Source organism: Dama dama, chromosome 22, assembly GCF_033118175.1.
Source record: "Dama dama isolate Ldn47 chromosome 22, ASM3311817v1, whole genome shotgun sequence".
Lineage (NCBI taxonomy): Eukaryota > Metazoa > Chordata > Mammalia > Artiodactyla > Cervidae > Dama > Dama dama.
Window position 1 is genome coordinate 55284576 of NC_083702.1, and position 21229 is coordinate 55305804.

Below are 21229 nucleotides of genomic sequence, written 5' to 3' on the forward strand. Positions count from 1 at the left end.
GAGTCCCGAGAGCATACAGGCATCAGTGCAGTTCAGTTCAGTCACTCAATAGTGTCCGACTCTCTGCAACCTCATGGACTGCAGCATGCCAGGCTTCCCTGTCCATCACCAACTCCAGGAGCCAACTCAAACTTATGTCCATTGCGTTGGTGATGCCATCTAACCATCTCATCTTCTGTCGTCCCCTTCTCATCCTGCCTTCAATCTTTCCCAGCCTCAGAGTCTTTCCCAATGAGTCGGTTCTTTGCATCGGGTGGCCAAAGTATTGGAGTTTAATCTTCAGCATTAGTCCTTCCAATGAATATTCAGGACTGATTTCCTTTAGGATTGACTGGTTGGATCTCCTTGCAGTCCAAGGGACTCTCAAGAGTCTTCTCCAAGACCACAGTTCAAAAGCATCAATTCTTTGGCACTCAGCTTTCTTTATAGTTCAACTCACATCCATACATGACTACTGGAAAAACCATAGCTTTGACTAGGTGGACCTTTGTTCGTAAACTAATGTCTCTGCTTTTTAATATGCTGTCTAGGTTAGTCATAGCTTTTCTTCCAAGGAGCAAGCGTCTTTTAATTTCATGGCTGCAGTCACCATCTGCAGTGATTTTGGAGCCTAAGGAAAAGTCTCTCACTGTTTCCATTCTTTCCCCATCTATTTCCCATGAAGTGATGGGACCAGATGCCATGATCTTAGTTTTCTGAATGTTGAGTTTTAAGCCAACATTTTCACTCTCCTCTTTCACTTTCATCAGGAGGCTTTTTAGTTCTTCTTCACTTTCTGCCATAAGGGTGGTGTTATCTGCATATGTAAGGTTATTTATGTTTCTCCCAACAATCTTGATTCCAACTTGTGCTTCATCCAGCCCAGCGTTTCTCATGATGTACTCGCATATAAGTTAAATAAGCAGGGTGACAATATACAGCCTTGACATACTCCTTTCCCTATTTGGAACCAGTCTGTTGTTCCACGTCCAGTTCTAACTGTTGCTTCTTGACCTGCATACAGATTTCTCAGGAGGCAGGTCAGGTGGTCTGGTATTCCCATTTCTTTAAGAATTTTCCACAGTTTGTTGTGATCCGCACAGTCAAAGGCTTTGGCATAGTCAGTAAAGCAGAAGTAGATGTTTTTCTGGAACTCTCTTGCTTTTTTGATGATCCAGCAGATGTTGGCAATTTGATCTCTGGTTCCTCTGCCTTTTCTAAATCCAGTTTGAACATGTGGAAGTGCATGGTTCAAGTACTGTTGAAGCCTGGCTTGGAGAATTTTGAGCATTACTTGCTAACGTGTGAGATGAGTGCAATTGTGCAGTAGTTTGAACATTCTTTGGCATTGCCTTTCTTTGGAACTGGAATGAAAACTGACCTTTTCCAGTCCTGTGGCCACCACTGAGTACATCTTGTGTAATTCTGGTATAGGAGTGTATGCATTTATATTGCCCACAAAAACCTTATCTTTTGGCATCTACCCAATCAAGAAATCTATGAGTCACCCTAGACTCCTCCCTGAAAATCAACTTTCACATCCAATCAGATGCCAAGATCTAAAGAACTAACCTCCTTAGTATCTCCTAAAAGTATCTGTGATCTCCAATGCTACTGCAGCTGCTTTACCTCAGGACCCCCTTATGTCTTGGCTCAATTCAATAATATCCTTGTAGTCTCTCTTCCTCTTGTAGTCTCTCTGCCCTTACCTGTTCATTCTTTAAACTGCTAAAATGATTGTATTGAAATACAAACCCAACTATGAAACTCTCTTGCTTAGAAATCATCCAGTGATTTCTTAAAATAGTCCCATGAAAGACCAAACTCCTTAATATGGCATTAGAGCCCTTCATGACTTGTCCCCTGAAACATCCGACATCTCACAGCGTGAACCCACCGCTACGTCACATACTCTGCTCTGCACCCATACTGAACCTTTTGCAGTTTGCACTTTCCCTCTTCCCATCCTCTTTTGTTTTCCTACCACCTCTGCTTTCCCTGGTGGCTCAGCTGGTAAAGAATCTGCCCGCACTTTGGGAGACCTGGGTTTGATCCCTGGGTTAGGAAGATCCCCTGGAGAAGGGAAAGGCTACCCACTCCAGTATTCTGGCCTAGAAAATTCCATGGACTGTATAGTCCATGGGGTTGCAAAGAGTTGGATACGACTGAGCAACTTTCACTTTCACTCACTACTTCAACAAGACTCAACTCAGCCATCAGTTACCTGCTTGTAGAGGCCTTTCCTAACTGTCTCTAAAGTAGAGGCTCACCTTTTACATCTTGTGTGCACTTCTCGTGATGCTTATCGCTGTACTATGCTGTACATAATCCTTGGATTGCTGGTTTCTTCTCTCAGGCACCATCCCTCTTCCCACTTCAAGTCTGTAATCACCCAGAGAAAAGGGACAATGGCTTCCTCATCTTATTCATATAATACTGCTTACCAAGGTATCCACAATTTAGTATATACTTAGCAAATACTTGTAGAATAGATTAATGCAGAAAAATAGTTTATTTTCTTGCTTGATTGTATAACAAATTCTACTTCTAGTGGATTTAAAACATTGGATAATCAAGGTTCAGAAACATGTATTTCAGAAACATTTATAAGTAAAGGAGTCATACACATCAGTTGGCTTTATCCTTGTAATGTTTATGAGAGGGTACATCATATAAATTTGGTTTGCTGACTTTATACAAAGTGAAACAAAAATAAAATACAATACAATGAGACAAAACCATGATAATGACATACCTGTGTTTCTATTAGAGCCAGGGTCATATCCATGTTTTTAATTGCAGTTATATAGTCTAGTAGGAAGAACATTGAAAGTGAATTGAGATTTAGTAGCCTCAAGGACAGACATTTCATGAGAAATCAAGCCTGACATTGAACACCAGTCTTTCATATTTCAAAAGAAACTGAGTCCTATGTGGGTATTAATTTGAATTGCATTACTGAGTTCATGTGTCATAATAATAAATGACTTACACTCATATAGCAATATTTATGTCTCTTAACCATTCCTATAAAAATATTGCAAGGGTGAAAGTGTAAAGCATGTTATGATGATTTGAACACCTTAAGTAAAAAAAAAAAAACCTCTGTAAAACACATTTTCAATATCATCAGCTATTTTAGATTATAGACTAAGTAATGTCTGCTTTTCAAAAAACATGATGAGCTGGAAGAGAAATGGTAACAAATATTTTGCAGGAAAATAATTGTGGAGTTCAGTGACAAAATTAGCAAGTATTTGAGGGCAGTGAAAGTGTTACTAAGCCAAAAGTTTATTGTACTTTTTGTACTTTGCAGAAAGTTAAGTACAATAAACTTTATTGTAAAGAGATTGTATTTAATCTCTTATTTTTGTGAGACTGTTAATATTTCATGAACATTGATAATAAGAATAAAACATAAGAAAACTTAAATTAGGAAGTGTATACAATCCTGAGAGCCAAGAAGACTGCAGTTTTTCTGAAGGGTGGTGTTAGAACCTCTGCTAGGCAAGAAAAAAAAGTGAATATAATTAAAATTGTGGGAAAAAACCCAGAAAACTGCTATAGGGAACAATCCATTACTGACAAAAGGTATAGATTATATCTGCTGTTACTCCATGATTTTACCATTTATGTTTAAATTGACTTTTTCTTTTTGCTATTTGGGGATTAATTTAAATCCTTAAAAAAGAAATCAAAGCTCACTACAAATACAAGTGGATTCTTAGATCCTAAAAAATGTTCTATACAAATTTACTTCATTTTAATGATGAAATTTCAGCATATGATACTTGGGGACAATATCTAATGTTCCCAGTTCCTTGGACTATATATAAAATTAAGAAATGGAACTGCCTTAGTTATGATTCCATATTTTAAGGACCCTTTTATTTCTTTATTAGACTCTATGTTCTCTGGGTCTGCCAAATGCAGAATCCTTTGTAAATGTTATGAATGAAAGGTGACTCAAAATTGCAACTTTCTGAATTGATCATTAAGAGGAATTCTGAGCACTGTATTTTTTGCAGTCTTCTGGAGAAATCTAACAAAAAAGTCTAAATTATTTTATCAACCATGCCATGACATTTTTTCATTAAACATTTTTTATTATTGAATTAAGGGATTATTTAATGTCTCTCTGTAAAACACAACTATATTTTATGTGTCAAAAACAGACAGTGTAACTTAAAAAAATCAGATTAAACTGATGGGGAAATTGGGCTGAAGATGAGCATGATCATATTAATACTTTTATCACGCTTATTTATTTTAGCCTAAACAACGAACATCTATTGTGTCTTCTTTGGATTTTCATCGAATGAATCACAACCAAGAATATTTTGAAATCAACACATCTACAGGGTGTACAAGCTTTACTTCCAACCCTCCAGTTAGTCCACTCACCTCTTCTGCAGCAACCACAGAAGTCAAGAACACGGAAACTGGCGATACAGGTAAAGCTGTTCATTTTATGCAGCTATATTTTTGAGTTTTTAAAACCAAAGCCTTTATGAGTTAGAGGAATTAAGAGGAATCTTCATACAAATCTCATTGTGTTTTTTGTTCATAACTTTATGCCAAGACTTTAAAGGCACCATCCAAAATGTGTGGAATAAAGTAATCATCAGCATATTTTCAGGTCTGACCTTTAAACAGAACCAAAATCTAACCTTTTAAAACTAGAAATGGTTTTGAATAGCATGTTGTTATGGTTTCCAAATGTATTATGTCACCTACAGGTCACATCAAAAATCTTAGAATAGACTGATATTTAGTAATAATGTGGAAGGATAGTGAGGATTTGTTTTATATTGAAAGGTAAAATTTTGAATTTCACAAAATAAAATGTTTAAGATAAGCCTTCATCTACTTTGAAAAATAGCATTTTGTTATCTTACACATAGGTGGCTTTGTTATATGTTATATTTAAGAAACTGCATATAAAGGCATTAGCACATGGTGTATAATGAAGTAGAACAACTTTCTGAGTCAGTTCTGTCACTGATTTGCTGGATATTTTCCATCAAATTGCTTAACTTCTCTGATCTTTGAGTTGCTCCTCTGGAAAGGGGAGGTAATATCTACTCTTTGGGTAGTTTTAGTAATAAATGAGCTGATTTATGTGAAGCATTTTGGAAACTATGAAACAATATTTTTATTTAGTGCTATCATTATTGCTTAACATTATTTTTTATTCTTAAATACTATTATTGTATGAAATCTATAGTCATTTTAAGAAAGGAAGAGCCAACTATACATCTGTACCCATGCCGAGATGGCTGACCTTTTCTTGACTTAAAAGCATAATCTAAATTAATGGATAAATCTACTGTTTATTTTATAAATGATTGCATGCACAAAAAATTAATCATTATAAAAATGTCAAGTGTTAATAGAACAACCTCACAATAGAACATAACAACCTCACAAACAAATTTCCTGCTACAAAGCACTTTTAATAAGTGGACCAATGAATTTTTTATTATGTAAAAGAGAGCCATTTCAAAAGTAGCCTGAACTATAGTTAAAACTTCCTACTTGTTAGGCAGTATATTATGTAATCTAAGTATCAACTTAAGAATCATGTCCATCAACACCCGGAGCTTGCTCAAACTCATGTCTATCAAGTCGGTGATGCCATCCAACCATCTCACCATAGTATTAATATGTAGAAAGATCCCCAAAGTATTAATATGTAGCAAATAGATTCAAGATGAGGTGAGGTTGGAGGCAGGAAGCAACAGTGCCATCAGCAGTGGAAAATATAAATGGATTTGAGAAACACAAGGAAAGAGTAATCAACAGGTCATGGCAACTGATCAGAGGTGTGATGGCGAGGAAGAAAAGTTCAAGAAAAGCCCTAAAATTTCTTGCTTAAGCAGATTAGTCAAATCTGACTGCCATTCTTTGAAATATGGAATTTTTTAAGTAAGAAGGAAGAGAGGGATGTGTCATGTAGGACCTAATATATGTCATTTTAAGAACTTTGGATTTCACTCAGAGTGAAATTGGGAGTCAGTTCAGGTCTTTCAGGAGAGTGACATGATGTAACTTCTATTTTATAAGAATTGCATCAACTCTTGTGTTGAGAATGGACTGGAGAAGGAGGATAAGTGTGGAAGCAAGGCCAGTAGGGGGCTATTGTAGCATTCCAGTAAGATGAGAGAAGTCAGCTCAGGTCAACGGCGAAGCAGTGGAGCTGGAGAGAAATTGATGGATGTTGGACATATTTTTTAAGGTAAAGCCTGTAGGATTTTTTGATAGAGTAGATGTAGTATATGAAAAAAAAGAGAAGAATTAAGGAAAACTGCAATATTTTTGTCCTAAACAATTGTAAGCATGATTCTTAATGTCATCTGACATGAGAGAGGTCCTTGGAAGAACAGATTTGGTGAACAGGGAAAAATATCAAGAGTTCACTTTTTAAAATTTGAAGTGTAGTTGATTTACAGTGTTGTGTTAATTTCTGCTATGTAGCAAAGTGATTCAGTTATACATGTATGCACATTTTAAAAATATATTTTTCTATTATGATTTATCATAGGAAATTGAATATAGTTCTCTAGGTATACTGTAGGACCTTGTTGTTTATCTATTCTATTTATGAGAGTATATGTCTACTAACCTTAACCTCTTACTCCATCCCTTCCCCAAATCCTTCCCCCTTGGCAAACACAAGACTGTTCTCTAAATCCATGACTCTGTCTCTCTTTCAGTAGGTAGGTTCATTTGTGTCATATTTTAGATTCCACATATAAATTTTATCATATGATAATTTTCTCTTTCTTATTTACTTCACTTAGTATATAATCTCCAGTTTGCACCCTTGTTGCTGCAAATGTCATTATTTCACTATTTTTATGGCTAAATAGTATTCTGTTGTATATATGCACCACATCTTCTTCATCTGTTCATCTGTTGATGGACATTTAGGTTGTTTACATGTTTTGACTATTGTGAATAGTGTTCTATGAACATGGGGTTGCATGTATCTTTTAAAATTAGAGTTTTCTCTGGATAGATATATGCCCAGGAGTGGGATTGCTAGATCATATGGTAGCTCTATTTTTAGCTTTCTGAGAAACCTCCTTACTGTTCTCCATAGTGTCCATATAAGCTTGCATTCCCACCAACAGTGTAGGAGGTTCCCTTTTCTACCAGGAGTTCATTTTAAATAATATCTACCTATTAGATATCTGAATAGATGTGTTGTGTAGGCAGCTGAATGTTTGTCTTCAAAGACAAAGAATGTGAACATCATTGTTGTATACATGATATGGAGTGAATGTATATAGAAGATCAAAACCTGAGCTTGATGAAAGAGATGATAAAAGGCAACAACAGCTAAGGAGTCTGAGGAGGAACAAGGTAGGAGGAAATCTTCTGGAGAATGTTGGAGGAAATGAAAGGGACCAAAGGTGTGACTCAAGGATGTTTGGCTCTCTTCACCTTTGGAAGGATGGAGTTGGTATTCTTACAATGAAAGCTTAGTTATGGATAAGAAACGCTATTGGATATCCCAGTAGGTAAGCTGAGTACATAGTTAAGACTGATTTTTCAGTAGGGTAGGACACAGAGGGAGAAACCTATGAGATAATTTTATGTTTATTGAAAGTAAAGCGTATTGGTCAAAAAACATTGACAGTGTCTTAGCCCACAGTGAATGACCTATGAGTGCCGAGTTCCTCAGTGAAATTGTCAGGGACAGGTGTGTTGTAAATTATTGGGGGAAAAGAAACTGACACTCACCAGTAAATAAAACATATTTCCTCTTTATGAGAAGCTATTTCCAGAAAGCTCTGCATATATGAAAATGTTCTGTGAGCTGGCACCTTTGAGTCCCTGCTAAAGACGGTACCTACCCTGGGTAGCTAACTATTTCCAGCTCTGTTAGTAGTTTCAAACTATCACTTCTTACTGGATAAAACTGATGGGAGGGAGAAAATCTAAAAAGAGTAAAGTGGAAAAGTGTTCCTTTCCAAATGGGAGAAATAACAAAAACAAAAGCTTTTAAGTACATAGCAGCATAGGATGCTTTTCTGCAAAGGAGAAGAAACGTTTGAGGAGAGCTAAAATTAGAATGAAGAAGGTGGTGTGGACCTTTCGTGCTGCTCAGGGATTGCCAGAGAGGCAAATGAAATCTTTCCTTTTAATTAGCTCACACTGACTGGAAATATAGCCCCTAAAGCTGAGTGAAGCTTACTCCAGCAGCCGCTGGACACAGCAGCTGGGGAAATCTCTGGACTCCAGCCAGCATGAAGTCCAGAACTGGGCTGCTAGATGGTCTTTGAACTCCAAGCTGAATTCAGGATGGGCTGATATGGGGGAAGGATTAAGGGTTAGTGAGAATAATGGGCAATTACATCTTCAAGGCTTATTGCCTTAGAATGTGCATTATACAAATTTATCTGAATTATTGCTTGTTAAATTCAGTGCTTTAAGTAGACCAGTAGCCAAAAGAAAAAACATTTTTATATCAAATGTCAATATGTTTAATAATAAAATATATTCTTAGCTCTTGATCACTCATGAAGTGCCTCTCCTATGCTTTCCTTCTCCTGGTTCCCGTCTAGTATCACGTGGCTTTTCTCCATGCCTTTCTGTGCACATTGCACATCACACAGAAGCAGAGGGAGGTTAGTAGATGCTTGACAAAGAAATAAAATATTGACTTTTACAATATTAAAAAATATAAAAATATATAGTTAGCTGTTGGAGTAATGTGGTTTAGTAATGTGGTTTAGCGCATGCAATCAGGTGGGAATTTGTTATTCTAGGTGGAAAGAGTTGAAATGAGACTATCGGTTTATTTGGGCAGCATAAAATAAACACATTCACTAGGTACATTGCATCATGAGAAAGTTCAGGGTGCTGGGAGAGTACCTAAGAAGGCAAATGATCTCATCTGGGGGTCTGCAAAGCTTTGCCATGGGAGAGTTGGGCTCTGAGAGGCAAAGAGGGCCTAACTAGGCCAAGATCATGAGCGAAGATTGCTCTTCAAAGAAGGAATAGGATATTTTAAAAAAATAACTCTGTGGTAAAAAACAAAAACCAACATAATTCTATAAAGCATTAATCCTTCAATTAAATAAATAAATAAATTTAAAATTAAAAAAAATTTAACATGAAACTACAGGTCCCCGAGAAAGGGGAGATGTGGCAGGAGCTGAGTCTTTAGAGGGAATAGAAGGCCAATGGTTCAGGGCCTTCCTTGTAGGCTATTTTCTGGAATTTTATTTTTAACCTAAGAGCATGAGAGACCTAAGAGCAATGAGATGGTGTTGGTGGAGAGAAGTGATCCAATTTGCATCTTACTGTCTATGTTGCTCCTGTTTTCTTTGTGAACCTGGAGCAAGGTCATCCTTGGAGAATAACCTATGAAGGCAAAAATTAAACAAGGAAATGTTTGAGTTAGCTTTTGCTCAAATTCGTAACACAAGGGTAGTGTAAGCGGCCTGTGGGCAGCGTTGGAGGAGAGATAGTAGGCGAGTCGGCTTGGGCATCCTTTCTGGTGTACCTGTGGCCTTTGAGGGATGAGTTTAGGCCGAGCGCATTCTGGCTGGGGCTCGCTCTTACTGGCTGGCTCAGCTGCGCTCATCCCTCACTGGTCAGGCGGAGCCTCTAGGTCTGCGTGTCTGCCGTCTGTCTGCCCCAGGCTCCGGGGCAGCTCTCCATTGCCAAGCTGGCCCAGCGGCAGCCTGCTTGGCTCTCAGCCGGCTGCTTCTGAGACCACAGGGAATTGGGGGCTCATTTGTGATTTAGGAAAATAATGAGGACTCAGAAAAATGTATCCTCAGGAACTCGCTAGTCCCTCCTGTGTATGTGGAGCTACTAAGTTCTGCCAGGTGTGGCCAACTCAGAATCCAGATGAGATTTGGAGCACAGGCCCCTCTTTCCTTGTAATGCCTATTTATTACCCTGCAGCCTCTACAGGCCCAGCCCAGAAAGGGAGTTGTGGGATACACAGGTGGAGCTATTTTCTTATTCTCCCTGTCTCAACAGCCCTTCCCCTTCTGAAGAAGGCTTCCCATTTGCTTATATTATTACAATAGTTCTTCAGACCTAACTCTGATTGACCTACCTCTGATTATTCTAAAGTGGGAGTCTGACTTTTAAATCTATTGCCTTCCTAAATCACCTCCCCCTACCTGAGGGCGTAAGTCTCCAGTATGAGGCGTGGGAGCAGAGAGGTTTCCAATGGAATACAGTATAAGAATGGAAGTATACTAATACCTTCTTTGAGAAATACTCTCCCTAATACCTTACCCAGCACAACTAAATGAAAAGTACAAGCACATTGTTGTTGATGTGTTTAGTCGCTAAGTCGTGTCTGATTCTTTTGTGACCCCGTGGACTGTAGTCCCCCAGGCTCCTCTGTCCAAAGGATTCTCCAGGCAAGAATTCTGGAGTGGATTGCCATTTCCTTCTCCAGGGGATCTTCCTCACCCAGAGATGGAACCTGCGTCTCCTGGATTGGCAGGCAGATTCTTTACCACTGGGCCACAAGGATCATGCTTAATTAATGTAGCTTCAGAAATACTTAAAAAATGTGGACATTATCATTTTGTATTGCTGTTATTACAGTCTAGGCAGTAAGTAGAACCTAGACTAAGAATTCAATCCAGACACAGAGCAGCCAAGTGCTAGGAGTCCAGCCAGGCAACCAGAATCTTAAATCCACAGAGTTGCTTGGAACAAGCAGGTCAACATGCTGAAGAGCAGAGTTAGAATTTTTGTTTATTCTGTGCCTCAGTCTTGTATGTCCTGGGGTGGAAGGGCAGGGAAAGCTGGAAGTTGTGTCACTACTGGGGATACCTAAATTTCTACAAGTGCTCATTCATCCAGCATCACAGCAGAGGTAAGAAAGCAAGTGTTTCAGAGAGTTTTGTGTTGAAAATCTTTTTTTTAACAATTTAATTTTTATTAGCTTAATCTTCTCTTGCTTTACCTTCTGCTAATTCATGTGAAAACCTAACTGCTTTGTTAGCTAGAGTTTTCTTTGTGATTCAAATTCAGTGCTGCATACATCTTCTAATTATCTTGTCTACTTTAGTTGGCTTGATAGTTTTTTTCTCCTGATTTTCTTTACCAGACTGTTTCTATCTCTTGAAAAATTTCCTGCTATCAGTTATACTTGTGTGATATATGTGTGATTATTATAGCTAAAAGTAAAACAATAGTAGAAAAGCAGGCAGTAACGTTTTTAATAGAGGGGGATTTCCAGGTCTGTGCTGTGGAGAAAGCTCCTCTCTACCCCTGTTAAAAACAGTTTCCAAACTGCTGAACCTTTTTCTCTATTCCCAGCTTGATCTCTACAGTCTACTTTTGGGAGAACATTTCCCTCTTTTTCTCTGCACCTGTCTATGTTGGCTGACACTTTGTGTATCCATGTGGACCCCAGCCTTTTTAACACAGACTTCTCTCATGCATATGGCGTAGTGAGCCAGCCCATGGCAGAACTTGTTCCAGATATGCTCCTGGGTAACTTAATACCTACTTAACTGACCAGTTGTTTCTTGCCTACCTAGCTCTAGGCTCTTCTAATTGACTCTTGGCATCTGTGATAAGCAGAATTCTATGATGGCCCCATGATTCTTACCCCCGCACTTCTGTATCCGTACACTTTTGTGATGCCCCTCCTTTGAGTGTGTGTGGGAACTATAACTTGCTATTATACTTGCCGGTGGCAAAGATGATGAAGTATCACTTTCAGAGTCATAATATGTTTTATGGCAAAGGTGAAGGGATTTTAAAGGTGAAATTCAGGTCCTGATCACTTTAAGTTACTCAAAAGGGATATATCTTTGGTGGGCTTGAACTGATCAGGTGATTCCTTTCAGAAGGAGTCTGTACTACATGCTAAGTCACTTCAGTTGTGTCCAATCCCAAGGACTGTAGCCCACCAGGCTCCTCTGTCCGAGGGAATTTCCGAGCAGGAATACTAGAGTGGGTTGCTATTTCCTTTGCCGGGAGATCTTCCCGACCCAGGGATCAAACCCATGTCTCCTGCTTCTCCTGCATTGGCAGACTCCTTTCACCTGAAGGAGTCTAGAGGTTAGCAACTTGAAGGAGCGTCTTTCTCTGTCCGTTCCTGGCTTTGGAGAAGTCAGTCACCCTGAGTACTGCAACTGCACCTTGAGCCTCAGATGAGATCACAGCTCTGGCCAACACCTGGACTGCAGCCTGCTGAGGCCCTGTGCAGAGGACCCAGCTGAGCTTTGCCCAGACTCCTAATTCCTGTAAACTGTGAGATAATAGATGTGTATTGTTGTAAGCCACTGTTTGCTGTGATTCATTATGCAGAGAGAGAAAATGAATACAATTTCCAGTGTTCCCTTGATTTGGGAGCAAGAGAGACTCTCTCCATCTGCTTGGTCTCAAGAAACAACACTCCCCCCGCCCCCACCCCGCCCCGGTCGTCACTAGTCCCTTGCTCAGTATGATTAGAGACATGACTAAAAGTGAAGAATTTGAAAACAGTCTCCTTTATTAAAGTATGTCCTGAAGCCCAGCTCAATTAATGCATGTAGACATTATCCATCATATCGTTTTTCCCCAAAATTATGCTTTTTATTTTAACAGACACTAAGTTGTAAAGTTAAAATTCTTATAGTGAAATATTAAGACAAAAGCCAGAGAGTAGGAGACTCTTAGGGGTCATGCAGACCTGAAATCCCCCTATTATTGATGCTTCTCAACCAGGCCACCTTCTCCAGGATTTGGCTTATTCTCAAAGCTAGCAGAGTTAGTTTTTTCAACATTTATCTGATTATGCCACTCCACTGTTTAAGAACCTCTTATGTCTTGTCACCATCCATATCACAATGTCCAAAAGGTTTACTTTGCCCAACAAGGTCCTTGATAATTTGGCTCTGACTTTCTATTTACCTCTAACCTAATATACTGGTGGGCTTCCCAGGTGGCTTAGTGGTAAAGAATTCGCCTGGACTGCAGGAGATGTGGATTCGATCCCTGGGTGGAGAAGATCCCCCGGAGATGGCATGGGAACCCACTCCAGTATTCTTGCCTGGAGAATCCCGTGGACAGAGGAGCCTGGTGGGCTCCATTGGGTCACACAGAGTCAGACATGACTGAAACTATTTAGCACACACACACATGCGCACAATATACTGGGTACTTGTAAGAACACTATTCTTAGAGTTCCTGATCCTTGATTCATGGTGTACTCTTCAGTCAGCGTGGAATGCCTCCTCATCTAACCCACCTGGTAAACTTGTGGTACTTGGCTAGGAGTAGCCACCTTTGTGAAGCCTTCTCTGATTTCAACAGTTCTTTCATCTGTGTGCCCCCTTAGCATGCTTCACACACCTCTACTACTGGGTATTTTATACAAGAGTTCTTGTTTACATGTCTGTGAGCTCCTTAAATGCAAGGACCATGTGTCAGATAAGGTATATCCCCAGTGCTCCTCGTAGTGACTTACCATAGATGCTCAACAAATGGTAAATAACTGAATAAATGGATAAATATTTTCTTTTTTGGAATTCTCCCACCTAATATGTGTCTATTTCTACCTATACAATAGGGTCAGACCAGCTTTTCTCTTAATTACATTTCTTTCGTCTAAGCCATGGAGCCCACCTTTCATTTCATTGGTTATTTCATTAAAATGCCTCGGAGATAAATGCCATTTTTATTGTAAATTTTTATTCCATAATATATCTGATTTCACAGATGAAAAGATGGCAGTTATTTACATTTGGAGGCTATTCATTTTCCTTAGATAATTATAAAGTAGTTGACCTGTCATTGCCAAAATCATTATTATCACTCTAGAAAGCAATCTGTCTGACAATGTGTGCTAATTTCTAATTTCCTTCCCTTTTTTATTTTAATGGCCCAATGCCTGAAGCTTCATTCTTAAAACAACAGCAAAAACTATAGTGAGCCCTCTTTTTTCACAAAGTCAAAGTAATATATAGTACAGGTTAATTTTTCTTTCCCCAAATTGACTTTTTCTTTACCTTGCTTTTGCTAGTCTCTGCATTAGCTATATGTGAGGGTGAGAATATTGTATTAGGACCTGGAGCCTAGAAGATGAGAACTTTCAACATGTTAGTGATGATCAGAATCCAATATGCAAAATGACCACCACTGACAGAATTCTAAGCTCTAGCAAACAGTTTACAGAATCTAGAGTGAACTCACATTTACATGTGTGTGTGAATTTTCTATGGTATAGTTCTTTTTACCTAGAAAAACTAGTTAAGTAGGAAGACAACTATGCTGCAGAGAAGCAAGATTTATTCCACAGTCAAAGATGTAATGTTTGCATTACCATCCATTTTAGAACTGAAACATGTCTATTGTATGTCTGTGTTCTATTTGCACAGATGTCTGTGTTCTATTTATTAACTCAGATAATCAAGAGTGACTATGTGAAGCTAATAATAGATTGTAGATTTCCTTCTGGAAAACACATAGCACACATGAAAGGAAGCATTATTAACTAAACAAATCTCTCAGTTCCTAACAATTAGCATTTTGACAAGCTGTTGTCTCAGATGAAGGACTTAGATCATATATTGCATAACTTGAAAGTATTTTTTACATTTCTTCTTGATTTGACGAATAAGTAAATGTAAAGGAAACCTTCGGCTCCATTTTAGTTCCCTTAGCACATTTCCTGGAGAAGGCAATGGCAACCCATTCCAGTATTCTTGCCTGGAGAATCCTGTGGACAGAGGAGCCTGGTGGGCTGCTGTCCATGGGGTCACACAGAGTCAGACATGACTGCAGCGACTTAGCATGCATGCATTGGAGAAGGAAATGGCAACCCACTCCAGTATTCTTGCCTGGAGAAACCCAGGGATAGAGGAGCCTGGTGGGCTGCCGTCTGTGGGGTCACACAGAGTCAGACATGACTGAAGCGACTTAGCAGCAGCAGCACATTTCCTAGGCCATTGATATGCTGTAGGCTATACATCTGCAACTGGATTTTGTTTCTACTATTAATTATAATCCTCTGGAACAGGGTAACATTACAACAAATAATATGTCAAGTCCTCTAAACTAAGTAGTTTGTTATTTACAAACAGTACAGTTACTCCCTGAGGTTGCTTGCCATGTAGAAAATTAAAACTAGAAAATCACATTCAAAGTGAGCCTGAACCATTTCCACATACCTTATGTTTGATATATTCCCTTTCAGGCAATTATTAGCTATTCCTAATATTCTTTAATATATTTATCTGAAACTAGAGATTTAGTTTGGTATAAAAGCTGGTGTCATATGTACACTATCTAAGAAACCCCACACATATGAGCTATTGTGATTCAGGCCTTTGTTATTGGTTGGTTATACATATAAATCTATATATAAACACCAAACAAAAAATATTTATATTATTGCATTTATTAATAATACTAGATAGAGAATGTTTCTTCATTCATTTAGCAAATACTCATTTAGTACTTGGACAAACTCCAGGAGATGGTGAGGGACAGGGAGGCCTGGTGTATTGCAGTCTATGGGGTTGCAAAGAGTCACACACAAACGGTCAACTGAGCAACAAAAACATTTAGTACTTATGAAGTACTAATACCCAGGCAAAATACTGAGTGAACAATAATGGAAAGACATGACCTCTTCTCAAAACATTGTGCTAAGCAAAAAATTGCAGTCTAACGCTATTACATTATAACAAGATGAATCTAGAGTTGAGAGCATATAAATCTGCTTGGGACAGTGAGGTAATGCTTGTCCTATGACTTGAAGAATTTATCAAATGGATATTGAAGAAATATAGTGAGGAAGGAAAGGAACACGGAAAGAAGAGCCTTTGGAACTAGAGAAATTTGGATGTAAGTCCTTGTTTTGCCACTTACTGTGATCTTTAGGTAAACAGTAACCTTTCAGAGGCTCTTTTCATTTCTTTTGAGATAACGCAGATGGCCATACCTAACATAGGACTTTGCACATGGTAGGCACTCAATAAGTATTATCCCCTCTCACCAATTTTGTGCCTCATAACCACCGTATAGATAGAACTGATTGTATTATCAACATTTTAAAGCTGAGGAAAGTAGGTTCATGGTTCATAAGAAAACTTCCTTAAGGTCCCCAAACTAGAAAGTTAGTGGCAGAGTAAGGCCTAGAACCTAGGTTTCCTGACAAAACTATTTCCGCTGTGCTGGAACAAGGACTCCAGCTTGTGAACACGCTAATCATTAGAAACTGAAAGATGGGTTAGGTTAATGCTTCCTTTCATGTGGGCGGTGCACTGCCCATGCATTTAATTATTTATTCAGTCAGGAAACATTTCTTGAACTTCTGCTCAGTATCAGACATGTTACTGAGCACAGATAATACAGTGAGGAACAAATGATATTTCCTTTATTCAGCTGAGTCCATCAGAGAAGCTGACTTCATACCAACAACTTCAATAAATAAATGAGTGTCATGCACTGGGAGATTTAGGTGCTCTGGAATGTGTGGCAAGAAGACTTATTCTAATCTAGGAGGTCTGGGAAGTCCTGTGTGGGGAAGTAATATTTTTGTTAAGACCTAGGGAGTGAGCAGGAGTTATCTGGACAGAGAGGAGAGAACATTTCTCCAAACAGTGGGAGGTTTGGCAAAGATGTAAATAAGAACATGGTTATGTTCAAGGGACTGAAACTGACCTAGAATAGCAGGATCAGAGAGCCTGAGTGGGCAGAACAGCCGGGGTGACTCTGTAGAGTTTGGCAGAGATTAGGTTGTAGGGGGCTATACAAGCCATCTTAAAGAATCTGGATTTTATTCGAGGGAAAAAACGTACTGCAGTTTCTACACTACATAAAAGTCTGGCCAGTGCGGAAATAGGGTCTGAAAACTGACTCATTCTGTGTTCATCCCAGAAAGAGGACTGTTACTACATTTTTTCCAAATTTCTTACAAATGCTCGTGTAGGCTTGCTGAGGTCCTAGTGGGAAAACCACCTGAAGTTTTAAACAGTAGAGTGATAGCTGATTTGCATCTTTCCATGTTCATTCAGGCTGTGCTATAGCTACTCTTAGAAACTGGGTGACACAGTAATTCAAACTGGGCGTGAGTGAGTCAGTGGCGGCTTAGATTAGGGCTTGTATCTTTGGGGCTGAAAAAAAGTGAGATGCTTAAGATCTAGACATTAAAGGACTTGTGATTGGCTATGGAAGTTAGAAGAGAAGCGTATGGGAGGTGACAAGGATACACCTCACTCTCCTGGCTTGAGCAGGAAACAGTAGGAGTCTTGGGTACAACACCTAAGACTTTAATGTTGAGAGAAAGCTACTGGAGTCATTACATGGTGGGAAGATGTCAAAATTAGCTGGAATAGAGGACACAATAAAAGCATTTAAAAGTCCTTCAGGGCCAGCAGGCATGACATTATATTTAAGGTAATGATAATTCTTTCTTTTTTCCTTGCTGGAAAAGCTGCAACCCTTTGATATTTTCATTTTACTTCATAGGCTGTTGTATATTTCCATTTGGCTAAATTTGTTCTACAGGGACATTAGTTGTTACCTGACTTTAGTTTTAATTTAAAAAGGAAAAAAACACTGTAATTATGAAGAAGATTTGGCATGTGGGCACCTGATTCATTTCCCTGGGTGGCACCATGACTCACCCTCATTAAAGTAGTTTTGCTTTGAGATGCCTGATGCCTTATCGGTTTTGAATTTTCTCTGCCCTGTACGTGAACAATAAGATAAGTTTCTCTCATGGGTCACACACAGCTCTTCATCTCCACCATGAGTCAGATGTTTTGCATTTCAAAACATTATCCTGCCTACAATTTCCCTCTTTATAAATTATGCAGAAAACTTCTACCAACAACAGATTCTCATTTACTGAATTTTTAGATTTGTATCAGTAAAACATGTTCTGGTTGTTTTGCTATAATTTAGTGAACAGTTTTATGGCCAACAATAAGGTACTGTTTTATTTGCTTTATCACCATTGTCTAAACATCAAGGTGCCACATTAGATAAAAAACACAATCATCTGTAAGTAAATTCAAGCACTGGTGATTAAGTCACATGAAAAGTTCTCTCTTGATTCTTGTCTGTCTGTAGTTATAGTAGGTTTCCTCCCTTTCACATTCAACCTCCTAGAAAAAGTTGTCTATACCTCCTGGATTCATTTTCTCGTCTCTTTATCACTTCCCCAAAACTACTCTAATATTACACTGAAATCTCCTCAGTTAGTCTCCAAGACGATTTCTTCCTAAAGATAGCAGATAAAGTCTTGATCAAGATCAAGATCTTACTTGATCGATCTGCTACACTGAGTCTGTGAAACACTCTTTGCATGGGGCTCTGTGACACCACACTCTCCTGGTCTTCCTTCTCTCTCTCTCACGTCCATCTGGGTCTCCCTTTGGGAGCAGCTCTGTCACTGCCCACTCCTAGAAGGTTACTATTCGTCAAGGTTCTAAACTAGGTTCTTTTATCCTCTTACTCTAAGGATTGCCCTTGGATGATCTCAGCCACTTTATATGGCTCTGTTGCTTAAACGTGAGCTGATGTTCCTCAAAGTTTTATCTCTAAGCCACACTGGAGTTCCAAACCTCTAAATTCATCTTTCTCCTTAACCTCTCCACTTAGATGTCCCCCAGGTACTACAAAGGTCAACAGACATGTTGACCTGTAATTTCCCAGGGCTTCCACAAAAGGTACCACAAACTGGGTGGCGTAAAACAGTAGAATTTTACTCTCTTATAGTTCCATCTGCTAGAAATTTGAAATCAAGGTGTCAGTGGTCCACTCTATCCTTGATGGCTCTTGGGAAGAATCCTTAGCCACATCAGCTTCCAGGAGTTCCCTGGCTTAAGGCAGCATAACCACAATCTGTCCCCAACTTCTCACGGCTTTCTTCTCCATCTCTATGTCCTTTCTTCTTCCTATAAACACACCAGTCATTGGATTTGGGGTCCATACTCATTGCCTTTATTTGTTTTGTTTTTATGGGCTTTCCTGATAGCTCAGTTTGTAAAGAATCCACCTGCAATGCAGGAGACCTGGGTTCGATCCCTGGGTTGGGAAGATCCCCTGGAGAAGGGAAATGCTACCCACTCCAGTGTTCTGGCCTGGAGTTTTGTTTTTACTATATCATAGGTTCATGGTAGTGGTGGTGGTGGTTTAGTCGGTAAGTCGTGTCCAACTCTTGCCACCCCATGGACTGTAGCCTGCCAGGCTTCTCTGTCCATAGGATTCTCCAGGCAAGAATACTGGAGTAGGTTGCCTATTCCTTCTCCAGGGGATCTTCCCAACCCAGGAATTGAACCTGGGTCCATGATTATAGAGATTATGGCTTTCTACTATAATCCTTGGCACCTAGTACAGTGTCTATAAATGAATTGTTGCCTAATAAATATTATTAAGGAGAAGGATGAAGAAAAGAAGCAAATAAATTAATCAGCAAGAACTAATTTGAAAAATGATAAGCAAGCTAAAGTAATGTTAGTTGTGAATTTTTAAAATGTGGTCAAATGTAATTTTTTCTAATCAATATACTAACAAAATAAGAATCAATCAAACCTTAAATTTTAAGCTCATTTAAAATCTTATTCTATACACCTGCAAGACTCCATGGTTCTCATAGATGCTGGAAAATACACTTGTATTTCTCATTGTTTACTTTATACTGGGGCTCATTCCAGCCCTTCTTTATTAATGAAAATGTTCCTGCTTTGTTGATGCTATAGGATGTCATGGTTGTTGTTCAGTCACTTAGTCACATCTGACTCTTTGCCAGCCCCATGGACGGCAGCACGCCAGGCTTCCCTGTCCTTCACCATCTCCCAGAGCTTGCTCAAACTCATGTCCATTGAGTTGGTGATGCCATCCAACCATCTCATCCTCTGTCGTCCCCTTCTCCTCCTGCCTTTAATCTTTCCCACCATTAGGGTTTTTTCCAGTGAGTCAGCTCTTCACGTCAGGTGGCCAAAGTTATTGGAGCTTCAGCTTCAGTATCAGTCCTTCCAATGAGTATTCAGGATTGATTTCCTTTAGGAATGACTTGTTTGATCTCCTTGCAGTTCAAGAGTCTTCAACACCACAGTCCAAAATCACCAATTCTTTGGTGCTCAGCCTTCTTTATGGTCCAACTCTCACATCTGTACATGATTACTGGAAACACCATAGCTTTGACTAGACAGACCTTTGTCAGTAATGTCTTTGCTTTTTAATACACTGTCTAGGTTTGTCACCGAGAAGACAATGGCACCCCACTCCAGTACTTTTGCCTAGAAAATTCCATGGACAGAGGAGCCTGGTAGGCTGCAGTCCATGGGGTCGCACAGAGTTGGACACGACTGAAGTGACTTAGCAGAAGCAGCAGCCAGGTTGTCATAGCTTTCCTTCCAAGGAGCAAGCATCTAGTAATTTCATGGCTGCAGTTAACCATCCACAGTAATTTTGGAGTCCAAGAAAATAAAGTCTGTCTCTCTTTCCAGTGTTTCCCTATCTATTTGCCATGAAGTGATGGGACTGGATGCCATGATCTTAGTTTTTTGAATGCTGAGTTTTAAGCCAGCTTTTTCACTCTCCTCTTTCACCTTCATCAAGAGGTTCTGTAGTTCCTCTTCACTTTTAGCCCTAAGGATGGTATCATCTGCATTGCTGAGATTATTGATATTTCTCCCAGCAATCTTGGTTCCAGCTTGTGCTTCATCCATCCTGGCATTTCACATGTTGTACTCTGAATGGAAGTTAAATAAGCAGGGTGGCATTATACAGCCTTGACATATTCCTTTCCCAATATTGAAACAGTCCATTGTTCCTTGCTTCCTAAATATTTCTTGAACATATCTCCAAAAAGGACAAGGTTAAGCAATTACTAAGCATTCTAATTACCAAAAGAAGAAAGAAAGGGAAAATGTATATGTTAATAAAATATCTCTAGATGTCAGCCTGAAAGAATGAAAGTGCCATTTGTAATTTATATCTGCTTACTTTTGCAAAACATTTAGGTCTCTGTATGTATATAGCTGGTGAAAGTTCTGACTGAATATTTAGGCAATCAAGAAGTTAAAAAGGATCAGACATGCAGGTTTGTATCTATTTTGCTAGCATTAATAAATTTTCTCCCATGGGAGGATCTGTGGTAGACCTTTGTGCTTGTAATTATTGAAAATGCCCTAGGTTGAACTAAATCAGACTAGGTCATATAGATGTTGATTAGAAGAGATGTAAAAGTGCCTCACTTTCCCACAGCATTCATTGTGTAGGAAAATAAAGATTACTCTAGGGAGTTCTGTTCTTTACA

At 39.1% G+C, this 21229-nt stretch overlaps 1 protein-coding gene across 5 annotated transcripts in view; it reads left to right on the forward strand.

Annotated features, from left to right (window-relative positions):
- ANKS1B (ankyrin repeat and sterile alpha motif domain containing 1B) overlaps window positions 1-21229 on the forward strand; it is a 1085637-nt gene that overhangs the window by 450515 nt on the left and 613893 nt on the right. For all 5 annotated transcript variants that reach the window (XM_061125565.1, XM_061125567.1, XM_061125569.1 and 2 more), the window contains exon 12: window positions 4253-4433. In XM_061125565.1, the coding sequence (XP_060981548.1) occupies window positions 4253-4433 (181 nt within the window). The remainder of the gene's footprint in view (window positions 1-4252; window positions 4434-21229) is intronic.